At 44.1% G+C, this 20486-nt stretch overlaps 1 protein-coding gene across 5 annotated transcripts in view; it reads left to right on the top strand.

Annotated features, from left to right (window-relative positions):
• Positions 1–2495: 2495 nt before the first annotated feature.
• The window catches only part of Alg6 (ALG6 alpha-1,3-glucosyltransferase), a 54597-nt gene continuing 36606 nt past the window's right edge, over positions 2496–20486 (top strand). For 4 of the 5 annotated variants that reach the window (XM_041653209.1, XM_041653210.1, XM_041653211.1 and 1 more), the window contains exons 1-3: positions 2581–2867; positions 8250–8488; positions 19158–19242. In XM_041653209.1, the coding sequence (XP_041509143.1) occupies positions 8407–8488; positions 19158–19242 (167 nt within the window). In that variant the 5' untranslated portion in view covers positions 2581–2867; positions 8250–8406. The other variant, XM_041653208.1, reaches the window with a different exon arrangement.

The following is a 20486-nucleotide window of genomic DNA, read 5'->3' as shown; positions in this document are numbered from 1 at the left end:
GTGTTAAGACAGTTGAATAGTGAAAGGAAACATCAACTGGGCAATATCAGCAAGCAACACAGAGCTGGGCTGTACAGCTCCTGGCATGGGGAGGGGAAGTGGAAACCTCATCCAAAAGGTAAACCAGATGGCCCTGGGGAGAGTCCAGCAGTCCTATCCACAGGACAAGTCCACGGTTCCCTGCAAGCCTCAAATGTCTTTGGGGCTCTTGTGACACAGTGATGCTTTTGGCCTGGGTTAGCAGATGACAGCAGGTTTATTTTGTCATTTCTTCATCTTGGAGGCCTATGTCTGGGTGGCAGATTGAGAGGGAACCTATTGATTGAGACTGAGCTATCCCAAGAGCCTGATACCAAGGAAAGACAAGTTAGGGAGCCTGTAGTCAACTGCTCCACCTGAGTGGAGAGATGGTGGCTGCAAGAAGCAGGCATGGTTTGGGTGCGAGCTGGATATGCAGGCGTGCTAAGGATGAGCAGGCATGGTTTGGGTGTGAGCTGGATATGCAGGCGTGCTGAGGATGAGCTGGACTTTGCACAACATGTGTATGTGTGCTATAGACTTCCTCGGTTCAGCTCCCTCCTGGTGGGTTAAACGGACAGTCACTTACGAACAGCTGTCCACTTTCCTCCTCCACTCATTCCTCATTCTTCAGCAAATAAAAACACGTCATCTATCTTTAGCCCCAGCCTCTCTCCTGAGTTCTGATTCACAACTGGCACCCAAGTATTCCTATTTTGTTGTGTTGATGTCACATCAAATTCATTATAGTGTAGCATCTTCCTTCAAGGCAGCTCCTAGCTTCCCAGTTCGAAACCTTGGGTACCATCCCACAGTCTTCCTTCCTTTTCACTCTGCTTCCGCCCACTTAGTGTGTTACAAAGAGCTGGACACAGGCCCTCCTGCACTGACCCTTTCTACTTCTCACCCTGGGCTGGCCGTGAACCTTTCCCTCTGACCCATTATCACCAGTTTAAGTTTCCTCTAGCCCAGCACTGTATACACTTGACTCCCTGCGAAATGTCACTTAATGGACCCTTACTGATCACCGCGTTATTGCAACACCACAGCCTGCAGCTCAGAGCTCCTCCAGCTCTTCTCTGTCATCAACCGCCGTGTAAGGGGGAGAAATGTTCTGTACTTTTTCAGCTGCCGTGACTTTGGTGTCAACCGTTTCCCTTGTCTAGATTCAGACACCCATGCTCTTGGTGTCCAGTTTTTCTTTCAAGGCCAAGGTGGCTCATCTGGGAAGAAGCATGTCCTGATGGCTGATGGTTTCCACAGAGCCCAACTCTTGTCTCAACTTCTGTGGGCTGTAAATGTAAGGCACACACCACTAATGTGACAACATGCACTTCCTTCTACCGCTTTCTGTTTTTTTTTTTATTTATGGAAATGCTTTCCAAAGAAAATTAAATTTATTGAGAGCAGGGATTTGGTTATAGCTTGTCATATTTCCAAAGTAATTTTTTTTTCTTGTGAGACAAGATCGCATATAAGCCAAGACTGTCCTTCAACTCCTGGGGGTAGCTGATTGCAAAGATAGGCAGACATACCTGGAGTTCAGTGGCCAGTCAGTGTAGTCAAACAGGTGAGCTCCAGATCGAGTGAGAGACGTTGTTTCAAAAATAAGGTGGCGATGGATCGAGGAAGATAGCAGCGTCGACCTTTGGCCCTCACAAATACTCACAGGTACACATACCTGCACACACACACACACACACACACACACTCTCCAAACAAACAACGTAGTCCTAGCAATAGCCAAATGTTTGCTTTTACTTATAACGGAGTTGGTGTCTACAGAACGGGACAGTTCAGAAGCAGGGTGTGAGGGAAACTGGGGAATATTATTTTTGGCAAATGTGGGAATAGGCGATTCAAGTTGCCTGATGGGGCATGCAGTGTCTATTCTGGGACCGAGCTGTTTTTTCAGCGGCTCGGGGACAGGGTCTTGCTATGTAGCTCAGGCTGACCTCTAACTCCTGATCCTCTTGCCTTAGCCTCCCTGGGGCTGATATTGCCACTACGTGTGACAATCTAGTGTTTCTCATAGGCTCGACTCGGAGGCTCTAGAAACGGTTTCTCACTAGAAGCCACTTCTCAGCCTGACTAGGCAGTGGTGTTTGCTTAGCTGCAAGAAATTAGGCTTGCTTGGTGGCTGCTGGAGGGCACTGGCCCAGAAGGAAGAACCTGCCGCCTGGGATGAGGACTGGCCAAGTGCTCGCCACTGCGAAGCGGGCAGGAGCCGCCCCTCACAGGAATCCATGGGCTAAGCAGCCGCTCGGGCCTTGGCCGCGATCCCGGGAAAGAAGAGCAAGGGGCTTTCCACCTGCCCCTGACCTAACCCCGGCCGCCAAACTTCTCGGGTTCCAGGGCTTGGACCTCGCCTCCCGAAAGGCGGCAGCCCCACCCCGCCCCGCCTAGTCCCGCCCACCGCCCCGCCCCCTCGCCTTACGGGCTCGCTCCCGTGAGGGACGACGGAAGCGCGCTTGCTCCGCGGGCGGTGAATGCGCAGGCGCTTCTGCTGGTTCTCTGTAGGCGCCAATTCCGGAGTCCGGTGGCTGGTAAGAGCCCGGGGTTGCAGTGAAAAGGAGCCGGCAGGCTTGGGGAGGTGCTGGCAGCCGGCAAGAACAGGCGACGGGGGGTTTGGCACAAGGCCTCGCCCAGCCACGGGGCCCTCGGTGTGCTGCCGTCCTGCAGTGGTGACGCGGCCTGGCGGGAGTGACCAGGGCGATCCTGTCCCCACCGAGCCAGGGGTCGCTCGGCCTGGAAAGGGAGCAGCTTGGGACTCGGCGGCTGACTTCTGTCGTGATGCTCCAGCTGCCTGCATGTGGCTTCCTGAGAAAGTTGCAGAGCTGCGCTTCCAGGTGGAACAGCACTCACGGTTTAAGGGGGAAATAGCCCGGCGTGGTGGCAGTGGGAAGCAGAGGCAGGTGGAACTCTTGGAGTTCTAGGCAAGCCTGGTCTACATAAGAGAAATCTAGGCCAGCTAGAGCAACACGATGAGACCCTGTGTCTCATTTAATAACCACATAGTTTCCCTCTCTTTCCCTCCCCACTTTTGCCAACCCTGCTCTAAGTGTGAAAGGACACCAAAGGGACTAAGGAGGATCTTTGCTCTTGTGGCATTTTTGTTCCAAATGACAAGTAAATGCCATTTCCTCCTAAGCTATTTTGTTGATATACCATGCTTACAAAACCTGTGCTGGAAGTTGTTGATCATTGAGTTATCACCTAGTGAACACTTTTTTTTTATACTGTTACTCAGTTCAAATAGCTATATTATTCATAGCATCTCAGAACACATCCCCAGAGACCCCTTTCTCAACCCCTTAGGTATTTTTTTTTAATTTGTAACACCATATAGTTAAGACTTTTCATGACAATGAGACACGTCTGTTCCTGGCAGCAGCAGTCTACTTCAAGAGAAAGATGAGCATCGGAAGAGGCTCCTTATGGAGTTGGTTGACCATTTGGCAAGAAACTTCAGAAAAACTTTGGGTGACTGTCCAGGCAGTAAGGTGTCTCTGTCAATTCTAGAATTTTGGAAGTTGCTTACAGTCTACTTCCTGTTTACTTGGGTAATATTATATCCTTCTGGAGTCTTTGATTTAGTTGAAGAATTTATAGTTATATAGTTTTCTTTAGTCATGATAACAGATAAAATAGGCATAAATATTGTAACTATAATTTTTGCTTGATACCTGTTTTGTAATATTTAACTTTACTATGTTAAAGTTAAAACCTTCCTTTTCACTTAAACAGAAAAGGGGAGATGATGTGGGATTCCCCTCTGTATGATTTGAATACCATTGGTGAATAAAGAAACTACCTTGGCTTGTTGATAGGGCAGAACTTAGGTAGGCAGGGAACACGAAACTGAATGCTGGGAGAAAGAAAAGGCGGAATCAGTGAGAAGCCATGTAACCCCGCCGGAGACAGATGTTGGAACTTTGGAACTTTAGCCAATAAGCTAGAGCCACGTGGCAATACACAAATTACTAGAAATGGGTTAAATTAATATGTAAGAGTTAGCCAATAAGAAATTAGAGCTAATGGGCCAAGCAGTGATTTAAATAATATGGTTTCTGTGTGATTATTTTGGGGCTGAGGAGCTGGGAACCAACAAGCCGCCTCCTTACAACAGTTATCTGTTGTCTTCTGGTTAGTCAGCACACACTAGTTATCTGTTGTCTTCTAGTTAGTCAGCACACACTAGTTATCTGTTGTCTTCTGGTTAGTCAGCACACACTAGTTATCTGTTGTCTTCTAGTTAGTCAGCACACACTAGTTATCTGTTGTCTTCTGGTTAGTCAGCACACACTAGTTATCTGTTGTCTTCTAGTTAGTCAGCACACACTAGTTATCTGTTGTCTTCTGGTTAGTCAGCACACACTAGTTATCTGTTGTCTTCTAGTTAGTCAGCACACACTAGTTATCTGTTGTCTTCTAGTTAGTCAGCACACACTAGTTATCTGTTGTCTTCTAGTTAGTCAGCACACACTGGTTACCTGTTGCCTTCTGGTCAGTCAGCACACACTAGTTATCTGTTGTCTTCTGGTTAGTCAGCACACACTAGTTATCTGTTGTCTTCTAGTTAGTCAGCACACACTGGTTACCTGTTGCCTTCTGGTCAGTCAGCACACACTAGTTATCTGTTGCCTTCTGGTCAGTCAGCACACACTAGTTATCTGTTGCCTTCTAGTTAGTCAGCACACACTGGTTACCTGTTGCCTTCTAGTTAGTCAGCACACACTGGTTACCTGTTGCCTTCTGGTTAGTCAGCACACACTGGTTACCTGTTGCCTTCTAGTTAGTCAGCACACACTAGTTACCTGTTGCCTTCTAGTTAGTCAGCACACACTAGTTACCTGTTGCCTTCTAGTTAGTCAGCACACACTAGTTACCTGTTGCCTTCTAGTTAGTCAGCACACACTGGTTACCTGTTGCCTTCTAGTTAGTCAGCACACACTGGTTATCTGTTGCCTTCTAGTTAGTCAGCACACACTAGTTATCTGTTGTCTTCTAGTTAGTCAGCACACACTAGTTACCTGTTGCCTTCTGATTAGTCAGCACACACTAGTTATCTGTTGCCTTCTGGTTAGTCAGCACACACTAGTTATCTGTTGTCTTCTAGTTAGTCAGCACACACTGGTTATCTGTTGCCTTCTGGTCGGTCAGCACACACTGGTTATCTGTTGCCTTCTGGTCGGTCAGCACACACTTGATCCCCCCCCCCCCCCCCCATATTAACTGCAATGCTTTAAATGTACTTGAATTTATAAATTCATGTTAGTTCTAGAATTAGGTTTATTCCATAGTTGTTAGAGAAAGTTTTTGGATTTATGTGTTCCACCTGTTACCTCGCTGTGTTCTCCACCATTGGGCTCTTGGCAAGCCGATACCTGTTAAGCCTTCCATTGTTAAGTTCATGATGCTGACGATTCAGTATTATTAGTAGTAGGCTTGTTTTTATTAAGTTTCCTGAGGAAGTACTTAAATAAAATTAATCTCGAGCGGAGGAAAATTCATTTAACCTGGTTGTTAATCAGTCTCCTAATTTGCTTTGTGCTGCTATGGTAACCACCATAACCATAGCCAACCTTAGGAAAAAAGGTTTATTTCATCTTATAGGTTATAGTTCATCATTGCGGGAAACCAAGGAAGGAGCTTGGGCCAGAAACTATTCTGCTGCTTACTGTCTTGCTTCTTGGTTTGCTCAACTAGCTTTCTTATACAGTCCAAGACCACCTGCCTAGAAATGGCCCAGCAGACTGTGGCCTGGGCCCTTGTGGTGATTTGAGAGAAAATGGCCCCCAAAGGGAGTGACACCATTAGGAGGTGTGACTTAGAGTAGATGTGCCCCTGTTGGAGGAAGTGTGTCACTGTGGAGGTGGGCTTTGAGGTCTCATACATCCTCAAGCTTTGCTTAGGGTGATACACAGACCACTTCCTGTTGCCGGCACAATGTAGGACTCTCAGTTACTTTTCCAACGCTTTGTCTGCCTGCACACCACATGTCCCACCGTGATGATCGTAGAGCAAACCTGTGAACTGTAAAAGAGCCACCACAATGAAATGTTTTCCTTTACAGGAGTTGCCGTGGTCATGGTGTCGCTTCACAGCAGTAGAAACCCTAAGAGAGCCCTTCTATATTAATTAGCAAGTAGAAAAAAAGTCTCACTGATGTGGCCACAGGCCAGTCTGATCTGAGTAATTCTTCAGTTGAGGTTCCCTCTTCCTGGGTAATTTTAGGTTTATGTCAACTGAAGCCAACTATGACCATCAGTTGTGGAATATTTCTTTACACTGTATGGCACTGTGATTGGGTTGTTAAAAGCTGATTGGCCAATGGCTAGGCAGGATTTTGGAGCAAAGAGGATGTTGGAAAGAATAAGGGAGGAGTCTGAGGGTCGAGAGAAGGAAGATGAACATGTCGTACTGAGAGAAGGTACCACACATGGCAGAGGGCAGATAAGAAATATGGGTTAATTTTTAATTTAAGAGTTAGCTAGTAATAAGCCTAAGCTATGAACTGAGCATTTAGAATTAATATTGAGTCTCCATGTCAGTTATTTGGGAAATGGCTGGCGGGACAGAAAACTCCACCTACAACCAATGACTTAAATTTCCTACTTGGAGTATTATTTAAAACTACACGTAATTAGTTAAATATATATATATATATATATATATATATATATATGTATGTATGTATTTAAGGTCCCCAGGAATTAGCATTTAATTAAAAGTTTGAAATGTCGTAGCAGAAATATAACAGTGCAAGTCCGCCTGGAGCGCAGCATGTTGATAGAAGAGACTTTAGAGGAAGACTGAAAAGCACGTGAGTGGACTGTAGTGGTGTCCAGCCTGTGCCAAGTCCAGACTCAGCATTGAAAAGCGAGTTATCTTTGATTCTGTCTTGTCTCTGAGATGGCAGCTTGAGCAAAGGACTAGAGGAGCAACACAGTGGAGAGGAAGGGGGTTTCTGTCATTCAAGCCGTAAGCATGGAGTTATTGGAGTTATGTAGCCTCTCCCAGTGCTTTGAGTCATTCTCCCCAGACTCCGTTAGTTCTGGCATTGCTTTTGATAGTTTAAAAATAGTAAATCACACTGTTTTTCAATATTTTTTAGTATTTCATTTCTATGTATGTGTGTGGCAATGGCTATGTGAGCATATGCCAAGCGTGCAGTGCCAGACGAGGGCATCAGATCCTCTGGACTGGAGTTAGGTGCCTGTGAGCTGCCTGCTGTGGGTGCTGGGGATGAACTCGGCTCCTCTCCAAGAAGAGCATACTCTTGTGCTCCAAGATCAAGCACACTTCACTGCTCAGCCATCTCTCTAGTCTCCTGATATTTTTAAGAAAGGAAATAATTTAAACTTAAAAGGTAGACTGTTCCAATTGTCTCAGTTAACTTATTATTTGTAGTTTTCTGAGTATGTTTAACATGGCCCATAATTTTCAAAGAGGACAGTGTCCATTTGCTCCCTGCTTTCAACCACCCAGCCTGGGCTGGGACGTGGCTCTGATGTGATGTCACTAGCGTGAGAGGCCCTGGGTTCCATCCCCAGCACCTCAGAGACAATAAGACAGAACACACTGTTCAGCCTGAAGACGGTAGAAAGGGGTGAAAAGGATCTTCTAGGAGGTTAATTTCTTTTTTAAACTTTTTTTGCTTTTGTAGTTTCTCTTCTAAGCTTCGGGTCATTCTTACCATTTGTCTTTAAAAGTTTTAGCTCCCTCACATGGGAGGTTGGTATGTATGGCTAGCACACAGACGGGGTGAGAGAAGGAAGAGAAATGAGACTAGAAGTTACACCAGTGGGAGGCTTTTCTAAACTAAATGCAAAGACAAACGTTCTCCTCTGTACCATAGATAATTCACCCTTTCCCACCTTTGTGGTCTCAGGATGGGAGGTCAGGCTGGTCTTGAACCCATATCTTAGCCTCCCCGATGCTGGAATTGCAGGTGTGTGCCTCTAGGTGTACTTGCCGTACATAGACCGTGCCATTATCTACACCTTTCAGAAGTACTCGCTTGTAAAAATAAGTCTTTGTCTATCTTATCTTTAGACATGATTGCATCACATTTTACAGGAAGTTGCCTTTTGCAGTATATTTCTCAATCCGGGCATAAAAAACCTGTAGCTCTCCCAACCCCCCCCCCCCCCCCCCCAAGCTCCCAGGTCCTGAGCGGCTTCATTGCTCGGGTGCTAAATTAAATTTTGGTTCTGTTTTCTCCCTAGGCTACTTCTCCTGTATTGAAGCTGAGCATCCTTTAGAATCCTGTCAAGCTCCTAACTGCAGAGACGGTGACATTGCTTTGAACAAGGAGACAAGTGACTGACTTCCTAGGAAGTGTGCTGGCCCGGCTTTTGTTGTCCTCCCTGAATTTGAAGAACTATGGAGAACTGGTCCTGGATGACACTCGTGGTCTTAGTAGGACTCACAGTGCGGTGGACGGTTTCTCTTAACCCTTACTCAGGTAGTGCACTTTTTCTGTTTGAAAGATTGGTAAATATTCCTGCGTGGGTTGCTTCTGCTTGCTTTGATAACTGTTTGTCGTTTTTGACTGAAACAAGGATTTGAGGCTTTATTGTTATGATTAAGAAAATGCACGCCCCTGTGGTAGTGACACACGCCTTTAATCCCAGTGCTCAGGAGTCAGAAGCAGGTGGATCACTGTGAGTTTGAGTTCAGCCTGGTCTACAAAGTGAGTTCCAAGGTTCCAGGACAGCCAGGGCAGTTACACAGAGAAACCCTGTCTTGAGAAACCAAAAAAAAAAAAAAAAAAAAAAAAAAAAACACACAAAAAAAAAAAAGTAAAGAAAAAAGAAAATCCATGCATCTAATTATAATGAGAAAGTGTAAGAGGTAAACATACATTGGAATCTCACTTGGAATATGACAAATTGAGGTGTGATTATGTCTTGAGCTAGTCCTTGAAGACGGTCTCAGAGTCAAATGGTTCTGTTTGCTGATATTGTTTGTGGCAGAGCAGACACATTACTAGATTGAGAAAGAAAAGGGCAGTGGAGAAGAGTAAGATTCAAATGAGGGGTGGAGCATGACCCTGCAGACTTGTAGTACAAATTCTAATTGTTTTTAATAATAAAAACCCGGAGGCAGCTATTGGGTGAGAGCTGAAAGGTCAGAGAAGCAGAGCGATCAGCCACTAGAGAGACCTTTCACTTCTACTGACTCTTCAGACCTAAGGGGGTGATCCTGTCTGTACAAAATCCTCAGTCTGCATGCATGCTCAGACTGCATCTCCAGACTGCTTCAGACTACTGCCTCAGACTGCCTCACTTCTCCTGTCTCTTTCCGCCTTATATTCCTCTCTCCATCCAGACATATTACTCCTATCTCTACATCCCTAGTGCTGGGATTTAAGGCATGGGATCCCAAGTGCTGGGATCACCTTAGTGTTAGCTCTGTTTCTCTTACAGACTACATCAGTTTCATGTAGCCCGGGGTAACCTTGACCTCACAGAGATGTGTCTGACTCTGTCTCTTGAGTACTGGGGTGAAAGCTGTGTGCCACCCCTCCCCGGCCTCTAGTGGCTTAGCTCCGCAGTCTGATCTTCAGGCAAGCTTTATTTGTTAAACCATAAACAAAATATCACTAGAGAGACTGGGGTGATACCAGATTTAATTCTGCAGGTTTGTATTTAATGCTTTGTCGTATTATGCATGGTAGGTGCGATAAATCTAAAGTGAATATTGATGTCATAGAGCACAGTTCCAAATAGACAAGCAGTCACTGTAAGATGTGTTGTGTCTGAGGTACACGCCGAGCAGAGAAGTGACCCATGAAAGTGCAGTAGAGCGGATTTCAGAGAAGATGTCTGACTTGAGGGTTTGCAGGATTAATCAGAATTTGCTAGACAAACAGGTTGGATACAGTGTTCTAGAGAATAGTGACTTTCACAGACACAGAGAAGAATATAGTTATCAGTATGTAGTATTAGAGTGACTAAAAATTGAGATTAAAAAATGGAATCAAAAGGAATAAAAATAGGAGAAAAAGTGAAAAAATTGTGTCTGTGAAGAAAAAATCAGGATGTAGCTCAGCATTACCATTTTGTGAAATGGCTGCAGTTTTGGCCACACATTTATCTAGGCAAATCTGGTTGCAGAAAAATTTTCTGGTAATAAATAAAAATTTTTCTGGTAGAAAAAAGGTCAGAGGTAAAGAGACAAAAGAGACAATAGCACAGTAGCAATGAGAGTATTATTTGAGCATTTACTGATGTTTGGCACTGTTTTCTTTAGTATTTATCATAGCCACTGAAGATGAGGTATTATCTAATGTACAGACACAAAGTGGGACAGGCCTGGAGAGTAAGAATTATGATACTGGACTGTTTGTTCTCAGCCTGCAATGAGTATTTACTAATAAATCTAAACATAATTGAAATAAGCAAAATGTGGGATGATGAAATGGGTCATTAGGTCTGGGTTTGGTTCCTAGCACCCACAAGGTGCTAGTAATTGGTTGTAAATATTTCCAGAGGTGTTGACTGAGGTTTTCTGTCCCATCTGGTCCCCGCAATTGTTAAACCCCAAAGAAATCACACAGAGGTTTACATTAACTATAAATTGATTGGCCCATTAGCTCAGGCTTTGTATTAACTCTTATAATGTATATTAGCCCATTATTCTTGCCTATGTTAGCCATATGGCTCAGTACCTTTTTCAGCGAGGCAGTCACATCTTGCTTCTTCTGTGGCTGGTCAGAACTGCCGAGGAATGGGCTTCCTCCTTCTCAGAATTCTCCTGTTCTCACTGACCCGCCTCTACTTTCTGTTTGGTTTTCCCGCTTCTACTTCCCGCCTGGCTAGTGGCCAATCAGCATTTATTCAAAATATGATTGACAGAATACAGACTATGGTCCCACACCCAAGAGGTTCCAGCATCCTCTTCTGGCATCCATGGGTACCATGTACATGTGGTGCACAGATACACAAGCAGGCAGTGGGCACCACCATGTCATGTGGTGGTACATGTACATGTAGGTAAAACACCCATACATGTAAACTATACTTTCTCTATATAGGAATATAATCAGCACATTTACGGTCATGACTCACCTCTATTGATCATCACATTTGATTATTTAACTCCAAAATATGCCCAAGTATGGCCACACAGCTGTAATCCCAGCACTCAGGAGGTTGGAGCAGGAATTCAGGGTCAGCTTTAGCCACATAGTGAGTTCATGGTCAGCCTGGTTTTTATGGGAGCTTGTCTTAATATACGAACAAACCCTCCAAAATATTATTGTTTGCTGTGTAGCCAAAAAGAGGTCTTGGTAATTATTAAGACTTTAATAATAAAGAATGGTAAATGGTATCTTCCCTAGAGAAGGTAACAGTTTGGTGGGTAGGGTATGTGTGCAAATACTTATCACATTAAAATTTAGTGCAGTATAAAGTGATTAGATTTAGAACACTAGATATTTTCTAATTCAGGTGAGAAGGTCTTTGGTATGTAACATTTAAGAATATCCTAAAAGATTTTACTAGGGACAAAATGGGTGAGAAGAACATTCTGGTACAAGAAAACATGAAACAAAGCTTAGACTTTTCTGAAGGATGGAAGAATACAGGGCGCGCGCGTGTGTGTGTGTGTGTGTGTGTGTGTCTATTCAGACAAATGAATCAGGCTGATGGTTAGCTAAGCTAGTTGTGAGGGCAGGAAAGTCCAAAGATCATACTTGTTTTTAAGAGCTCGTTCTAGAAGCATCCTAGAATTTGTATTAGGGTGAGGAGAGGCAAATAGAATTGTCTATGTGCAGTGGCCACAGTGTGCTCACCGTGTTTATTATAAGTATTGTTTCATGGAGCTGGTTCTATGGCTTAGGTCAATGACTAGGCAAACAAACAGAACAAAGGAGGGATGTAGAAGAGTCATGCAAGCCCCCCCCCCCCCCCCCCCCCCCCCGCCCATTGCCTAGCTATAGCAACAAAATGGCAGCCTCTGTAACTTAGTGTGGAGAAGGGCATGTGCTAATATTTTATGTGGGTGCTGGGGATCCACACTCAGGTTCTCAAGCCTGTGTGGTAAGCTCTTTGCCACCCAAACCATCTCCTTAGCCCCAAGACTTTTTACCCCCTCAATGCTGTGGATGTAACCCAGGGTCTCCCATGCTAGGCATGCACGGTGTCACCATCCATCTCCAGCCCCACATGTGAAGAACTGTAACACAGGAAGTTAAGAGGGCTGATTCATGGGAGATGGAGAGATGTCTCAGCAGTTAAGAGCACTTGTTGCTCTTGCAGAGAACCTGGGTTTAGTTCCCATACTGTGCAGCTCACAGCTGCCAGTAACTATAGTTCCAGGAGATGTGATGCCCTCTAGAGACATCTACATGCACGTGGTGCACATGCATACCTATGCTCAAAGCACAATACAATACATAAGTACTTGATTTTTTTTTAATTTTTAAAAACAGATATATTGCCGGGCAGTGGTGGCGCATGCCTTTAATCCAGAGGCAGGCGGATCTCTGTGAGTTCGAGGCCAGCCTGGTCTACAAGAGCTAGTGCCAGGACAGGCTCCAAAGCTACAGAGAAACCCTGTCTCGAAAAACTAAAAAAAAAAAAAAAAAAAAAGATATATTTTCTTTTTCTTTTTGTTAATTTTCTTTTATGAGTGTAACTATGAAACATTTGTTTGGAGAGAAAAAAAAGCTTTTCCTTCAACCCTTCTAAGCTTTCTGTTAGAGCATGTGTAACAAAAGACAAGTTAGCAGATAACCATGTAGATCTGTTCAGTGTAAGCTTTATGTGACATGGGAGCCTTCATGAGGACAGAAACTCTGAAACCGGAATATTTTGCACTAGGTCTTATAAAGAATAGACAGGTTCAGTCCCTTCGCCACTTCGACTAGGTGTGTTGGTACAGCACTGGGGAGGTGGAAGCAGGAGGACCAGGAATTCAAGGTCATCCTTCATTAGCAGAGTTTAAAAATCAGCTGGAGCTACCGGAGAAGCCATCTCAAGCAATAACCAGAAACAAAGTCAGAAGGGATATGAACGGATAGTTTCTTGCTTCTTATGGCCTGGCCTCCCAGTTTTTGGAGCTTAGGATACTCCAGAGCACTTCTCGCCTGGTGGTCTTGTGACCTGCCCTGGGGAAAGGTCAGAGAGACCTGTCTGTGCCTGCTGTGTTTCAGACAACCTCAGCTTGATCTCTGCTTCGTGTCCCTTTGGGTAGCCCGTCCAAATCCCTGTCACACTCAAGTACAGGTCAGGTTAGTGTGTATTCATTTTACTGAATTATTTTTTCTTTGAAATGTGTTTATCATTTAGGCAAATTACTTAAATACAATATTGTAATTTAATTTTTCCTAAAAGTTATTCTCTTTATATTTTTAGTGTTGCTTTTCACAGTACTAAGATGCTGAATGTTGTATGTTGCATTAAACAACGTGTGGGGGATAGACAGGTTCTTATTTTAGCACCAATTTGTCATTTTTTTCTTTTTTCCCTTCTTTCCTTCCTTCCTTCCTTCCTTCCTTCCTTCCTTCCTTCCTTCCTTTTTTTGTGATAGGGTTTCTTTTTATAGCCCCGGCTGTTCTGGAACTTGCTCTGTAGACCAGGCTGGCCTTGAACTCAGAGAGATCCTGTCTCGCACTGCCCGGCCAGTCTGTCATTTCTCACAGAGATTTACAGTACCCCTTACATTCCACCCAGAGTATTATAACACTTGAGGGAGGCGATTCTTTGTTAGTTCCCCCCAACCCCCACCATAAATCATATTTATATCTAAGGAAAACATCATTAAAAATCATTTATTGCAAAATATCAGTTATTAAAAAGCATGATAGCATGTGATTTAATTGGTTGATTTCATTTGACGTTTCCATTATTGTTTGTGAAAGGTTACATACACGCCCTTACCTAAAAACAAGAAAGAAATTCATGGAAAAATGTCGTCAGCTCAGTTTCTCTTGGACTGTTTAAAGCTGACTGTAAAGTATGTGTTGTTGACAGCTGCTTATTCTTTATATTTAAACACAGTTTTGAATAATTTAGCAATTAATAAAATGAATATTTTTAGTGCTACTTAATCCCATTTTCCTGGGAGCCTGGCAACATTGAGGTTCTGTAACCGTACATTGTGTGTTTTCTTCACGTCGTTCTGAATCTCACATGAGTAAGTCTAGAATTAATCACTTAGAAGGAATCCTTTTGCTCTTCTGAGTGCAGCTCCCACAGGCACTGTTGGGCTGTCCTTCTGGCTTGCTTTGAGGGCACTTTAGCAGTTTTAGAAACTTAAGTACTAATTTCATAGCCGGTGTCAGCTGAATTTATTGAAGTAGGTCAGACTCTGGATAAAAACATGTTCCCCAACCCTGAAGAGAGTCATTATCCGTTCTTCTGTTTGCTAGAGAGCATAATCAATTCTTCCACATCGACCACATGATTTCTAGAGGAGTTTTAGGAAATCTAGAGAGTTTGATGTCTTTTTCCAGGTATAGGGCATTACCTGGACTCTTTTCTGACTTTATTATCCTAAGGGCATTGAAAAAAAGAAAAAATTAAGTCATCTCACTTTCCAAAGAAGCCATATATCTAGTGGTTTGAATTCATTGGACTAGATTCACACACACATGTCCATACCATATGTGAAAAACATAAAAACTCTTGGAGGAATCTTTTTTTTTTTTCAAGAATTTATTAGTGTTAGTACCCAGAAACACCTTGGCCCTGACCCCCTTGGTTTATGGCACACAATTCCACTGTAAACAAAGGTCCCTCTAAGAGACAAGTTTCATCCACTTCTGATCTCTTTCTTTCCGGCCTCCCCTCCCCCTCCTTCCTCCTCCTCTCCTTCCCTTCCTTCTCCCCTCCTTCCCCCCTCCTTCTCTCTCTCTTTTCCCTCTTTATCTGTCTCTCTGTCCTCTCATTCTCTCTTTCCTCCCTTTTAATAAAACTCCATACCCAGGGCCTCGAGAGATGGCTCAGTGGTTAAGAGCACTGGCTGCTCTTCCAGAGGTCCTGAGTTCAATTCCCAGCAACCGCATGGTGGCTCACATCCATTTGTAATAAGATCTGGTGCCCTCTTCTGGACTGCAGGGATACAGGCAGACAGAACACTGTGTACATAAGTAATTAAATAAATCATAAAAAAAGAAAAAAATGTCCCCTTAAAAAACAAACAGACAAAAGGTTGCACACTCCAGCTCTCTGGTGGTGAACTTTGTCACTAGCAGTGGCTTGGGCCCGACCTACCACAGGACTGCAAAGGTTCCTCTTGTGCCGTATCTTACAATTAGAAGAAATCATCTTTCTTTTCCTATTGAGTTTAATTGAGTACATTTTACAGTTACTACGTGTTTAACATGTTGCTTACTTTGATTTATGGGAAACCTTTTTTTCCCTGTTGTAGTAACTAAAATTTGTGCTTGGTAATCAATCAGGATGTCGTGTAGCTGTATGGCAAACATGATCTGGAAAGTACACATATCATGGGAAGTCAGTAATTCACCATTTATATTTTAATGTATAAGGGGAGACTCATGGGGGTTTGGGATTTGAAATGATTTTTTTTTTTTTTTTTTTTGAGACAAGGCTTGTGTAGCCTAGGCTGGCCAAGCCTGTGCAGCCAAGAATGGCCTTGAACTCTTGACCTCTACTGTACTGGGATTAAAAGCATGGACCCCTGTGCCTAATTTTTTTTTGGGGGGGGGGTGGGCAGGGTCTCACTTTGTAGCCCTGGTTGGTAGACCAGGTGAGTCTCAAACTCACAGACCTGTCTGCCTCTGCCTCCCAAGTGTTGGGATTAAGGCATGTGCTACCATCTCTGCCCCATCCACTCCTAGCTTTTGAAGTGATTCTTATCCTACACACAGCTCACCATTTTGTTAATGCTTTGGTGTGAGAGCTCGAACCTTGCACACCTAGTCCCACTCTCACTAAGCTACACTCTAGTGTGTGATTGTGGGTAGCTGTGAGACAGCTTTGGGTAGCCTCTTCTCCCTGCTGCCTCATCCAGGCAGACTTCTCTTACTGTTGCAGACTGGCTGACCCATGGGCTTTGGATCATTCTGTCTCTGCCTCTGGTCTTGCTTCAGAGACACTGGGATTACAGACGTGTGCTGCCACATCCAGCTTTTTGTGTGGGTTCCAGGGGTCAAACTCAGGCCAGCAGGATTCAGTGGCAAACACTTCACCCGCGGAGCTCTCTCCTTGGTTCCTGAGGTGTGTTTTGAAGGCAGCATATACGAGTTGATAGAAGATATGTAGAGAATAGAGACCGAGCAGGGTGAACTGAACAGAAGTTTCAAAGTTCCGGAAGGAAAGGTGTTGGGGGCAGAGCCAATACCTGGGCTTTATTCAGACAGCCTTGGCATAGTTAGCCTGCCATCACAAATGGGTGCTGAGTGCTCATTAAGTGTATGAAGGGCTCACAGGTTTTGAATTAGACACCTTGCTGTGTCGCACCAACCAGTTCACCGTCTCTGCTGTATCAGTGCTGGGCATCTGTCAGGTGCTGTTGAGAGACACGGGATGAGCACATGCTGAGGATACAAAGATGAGTAAGCATGGCTCATCTGAGAGATGGGAACTGTGCATGTACAAGTGTGTGTAGGTCGACTTTTCTGTCCCACCAGCCGCTTCCCAAATAACCACATTGAGACTTACTAATTATAAATGCTTGGCCCATAGCTTAGGCTTATTTCTAACTAGCTCTTATAGTTTAAATTAACCCATATCTTTTAATCTGCATTCTTTTACTTGACTTGGTTACCTTTACTCAGTGCACATGTTCATCTCCTGCTTTATCTACAGCTCAACAGACTTCCCTGACTCTGCCGTTATTCTTTCCAGAATTCTCTTAGTCTGCTTCTCCCACCTTTTCTTGTCCTGCCCAGCTATAGGCCAGTCAGCTCTTTATTAACCAGTGAGAGTAATACATAGTTACACTGTACAAAGATTGCTCCACAGCAAATCTGTTTGTGCTGTGGGTTGTTTCTTGTGCCAGTTACTCAGTGGCATGCCGGAGAGCTGTGAGTCTGCTTTTCCTGTAATTGCAAATCGTCTCCTTAGGGATTGTATCATTCAGAGAATACTGGTCGAGTGCAGCCAGCAAGTGCAAACAACTAATGGTGCTAAACCTGGAGAAAATCTGGTTAGAGTTCAGTGAGCAGGGGTCTGTCACTATTCGCAGTGACACACCTTCCGGCTGGGTTAGAAGTATACATGGAGATTTTGATTTCTACCTTGTTGCTGCCTTAAAAAGTCTGTGACTCTATTGTACCTTGTTGGGCTTCCTTACAGTTCAGTAGTCAACTGCTAGTTACATAGGGTGTTTGATAGTTGCTATAGAGATCTGTCATCTATGTGGGCATGATAGGATCGGAGTTAAGAATGAGTTTTAGGGGCTGAAGAGAAAACTCAGTGGTTCAGAACACTGGCTGCTCTTCTGAGGACCTGGGTTCAATTCCCGGTACCCACATGACAGTTCATAACTACAACTCCAACACCCTCACTCGGACGCAGACTCAGGCAGAACACCAATGCACATAAAATAAAAATAAACCATTTAAGTAGTTTACTTCTTTAAAAAAAAGATTCAAAACAAGAATGGATTTTAGAGTCAACCTGCTATGTTTGTATGTTCCCTACTTTTGACTACTTGTGTTAATATTTCCTCTTTTCCCAGTCTTTTTTAATAGGATAAATGATAACACTTAGTTAATAGGCTTGTTGTATTTAGCACTATGACATACATGTTAGTTATTAAAGGTTTATCCCTTATTTACAAAAAGCAAATTACAAGCTGTTTTATCTTTAAACATTTATTTGCTTTCTTATTGTGTGAGTTGCATGTGTACAGTGCTTGGCGTGTGGAAGTCAGGACAACTCCGTAGTTGGTTTTCTAGTTGCATGTGGGTTCCAGGGATTGGCCTCAGGTTTGGCGCCAAATTCCTCTAGCTGCCTAGACATCTCAGCAGCCTTTGAGCGTTCGTACAAATCATTCGATAGTGCAGGCTGACCTTTGTCAGTACAGAGCCTGTTTTTAATTCTGTGTTTGACCTGTGTTTTTTATTTTCAGTTTCTAAGTACAGATGTTTGTTGTTAATTTATGGTACTTTCCTAGAGTATCTGTGTTGTTGTTTTTCCTATTGCGGTGACCAAATGCCTGAGAAGAAACCCCGTGGGAGAAGAGTTTATCCTGCCCTCCAGTTTGAGGCAGGCGTGGGATCGCAGCTCACACCAAATCCCCACTGGGAAGAGGAGAGGACTGGAGGGGGCTCTGGCTCGCAAACCTCAAGGCCCTGCCCCAGTGACCCACTTCCTCAAGTCTCTGCCTCTGAAAGGTTCCACAGCCTTCCAGAACAGCTCTGCCAGCTGTGGACCAAGTGCCCAAACATGACGTATATGTGACATTTTATATTCAGACAAGTTTTTCTCATGAAGTAAAAGTAAACATGGTGGCTGGCATGTTGGGTAGAGGGGCTTTCATGCATGCTGGACAACTCAAGTTTCATCTCTGTAGCCCATAAGGTAGCAGGAAAGCCTCCCTTGAGAGTTGTTCTCTGACTTCTATATATTTTATACCCCCCCCCCGACTTCACACACACACAAATGTTCTTGTTTTTTGGGGGGGGTTTGTTTATTTATTTATTTGAAACAGTTTTATTATGTATCCCTGACTGGCCTTGCATTCATAGAGGTCATCCTGCCTCTGCCTTTCCAGTGCTGGGATTAAGAGTGTTGTGCACCATCAAAGCTAGCAAATAAAAACGGAAGAAACAAAAAGCAACCGCAGCCATAGACGCCTGTGCGGGTAACAGCTGAGTGGTGCTGTGGTGGCCCTGCTTACCGTGTGCTTACCGCGTGTCTGCTCTGCCAGGCTCTGTACTGGCTGTTTACCCCTCTCTGGCATTTGCTCCTGCAGTTCTCTGGGTAGACTGTGGCTCTTGACTGAGGGAGAGTGAGGACCTTCCCATCACGTGGTCACTTGGTGACAGCAGTTCTGGGCTCAGGCCTCATCTCTGACTTTGGTAGCTCTTGTGTTCTTTCCCTAGCTTGCACTGCCCTTGTGATATAGGGCGTTTTTTTTATAAGGAAATAAAATAAAAAACAACTCTGTAAGCCAAAAGTCCATTTTGACCCTCTTTTTGCTTTCCATTCTAGGTGCTGGGAAACCCCCAATGTTTGGTGATTATGAAGCTCAGAGACACTGGCAAGAAATTACCTTTAATTTGCCAGTAAAAGAGTGGTATGGATAATTTTGGTTTGTTTTACTGTTGATCATAGTTAATACAGATTATATGAAGGCATTTAAAGGAAGAACACTATTTTTTTTCATCTTTTCCATATTGAGCTTCGTACATGTTGTATTTCATATTGCATGCCATCTTTGAAGTTTCACAGTCCTGAAAATCCTCCATATGCACGCTCGGTTAGCTAGGACATGCTGTTGATCTAGAACTTCTAATTTTTAGAAATCTTTAAGTTTTGTTTATTCTCATCATGTGTGATGACATGGGGGTTGTGCTCATGCCACAGTGTGCCCACAGTTGTCAGGGGACAGGTAGAGTTGGTTTTCTCCTGCCATGTTTACAAAGGTTTCAGGGATCACACATCTTTCTTCCACTTCCTGATGAAATATATGAGCCTATGGGAGTCATACTTTTTATTTTTTGTTTTGTTTCTTTATTTTTCAAGATAGGGTTTCTCTGTAGCAGTTCTGGCGGTCCTGGAACTCCCTTTGTAGGCCAGGCTGGCCTTGAAGTCACCTGTCTCTGCATCCCGAGTGCTGGGATACCATGGGAGTCATTCCTGTTCAAACCATCACACCCTACATGCTAGGCAAGGACTGTAGGCCAAGCTACACAGCTATACAGCCATCTTCTTCCAAGTTTCTTTTTCTTTACTTCTTTGCACCCTTTAGATAGTCCCACTGTGTAGTCCAGGCTGGCCTTGAATGTAATTCAATTGCCTCTTCCTGAGTAGCTGTGTTTATAGGCAATGCGCCCATGAGCTGGCTCCCTCTGTTAGGAATTACCCTAAGAGTGGGGTGCATAGTCCTTACCATTACCTTCTTTCCTGATAGTCTGCATTTTCACAGCTCACTGTCTCTGCAACTCCTCTTTCGCTTATCTCTAGTGAATTTCAAGGCTGAAGTAAAGTCGCCTTTTCTTTATAAGCTAGAAACCCAATCAACTTGTTTTGGTCAAAGTGTAGTCTTGAATGTCTTGGTGACTTCCCATCGTTGTGTCCGTCCCAGTAGTTTGGTGGTTGGTGGCCAATTAGAACTACTGCTAAGCGCTTAGGCTTTGCCTCCATAACTTGACAGCTTTACATATTTAACTCGGTGCTTGAACAGCTCCGTGAGGCGGATGCAGCGAAGCATTGTGCAGTGTGCCCTCTGGTAGTATGAGTTTGGAAGTAACACAGTTGGCGCCTGTCATCAGGCAGCCCTTCCTAGAGAACTGAACCCTTGTGCACCATTGTTCCTGG

This window comes from Microtus oregoni, unplaced genomic scaffold, assembly GCF_018167655.1.
Source record: "Microtus oregoni isolate MIOR12 unplaced genomic scaffold, Mior012 000005F_ref0000423, whole genome shotgun sequence".
Classification (NCBI taxonomy): domain Eukaryota; kingdom Metazoa; phylum Chordata; class Mammalia; order Rodentia; family Cricetidae; genus Microtus; species Microtus oregoni.
The sequence above is the reverse complement of the archived record's forward strand: the minus strand, read 5'-3'. Positions and strand labels throughout refer to the sequence as shown.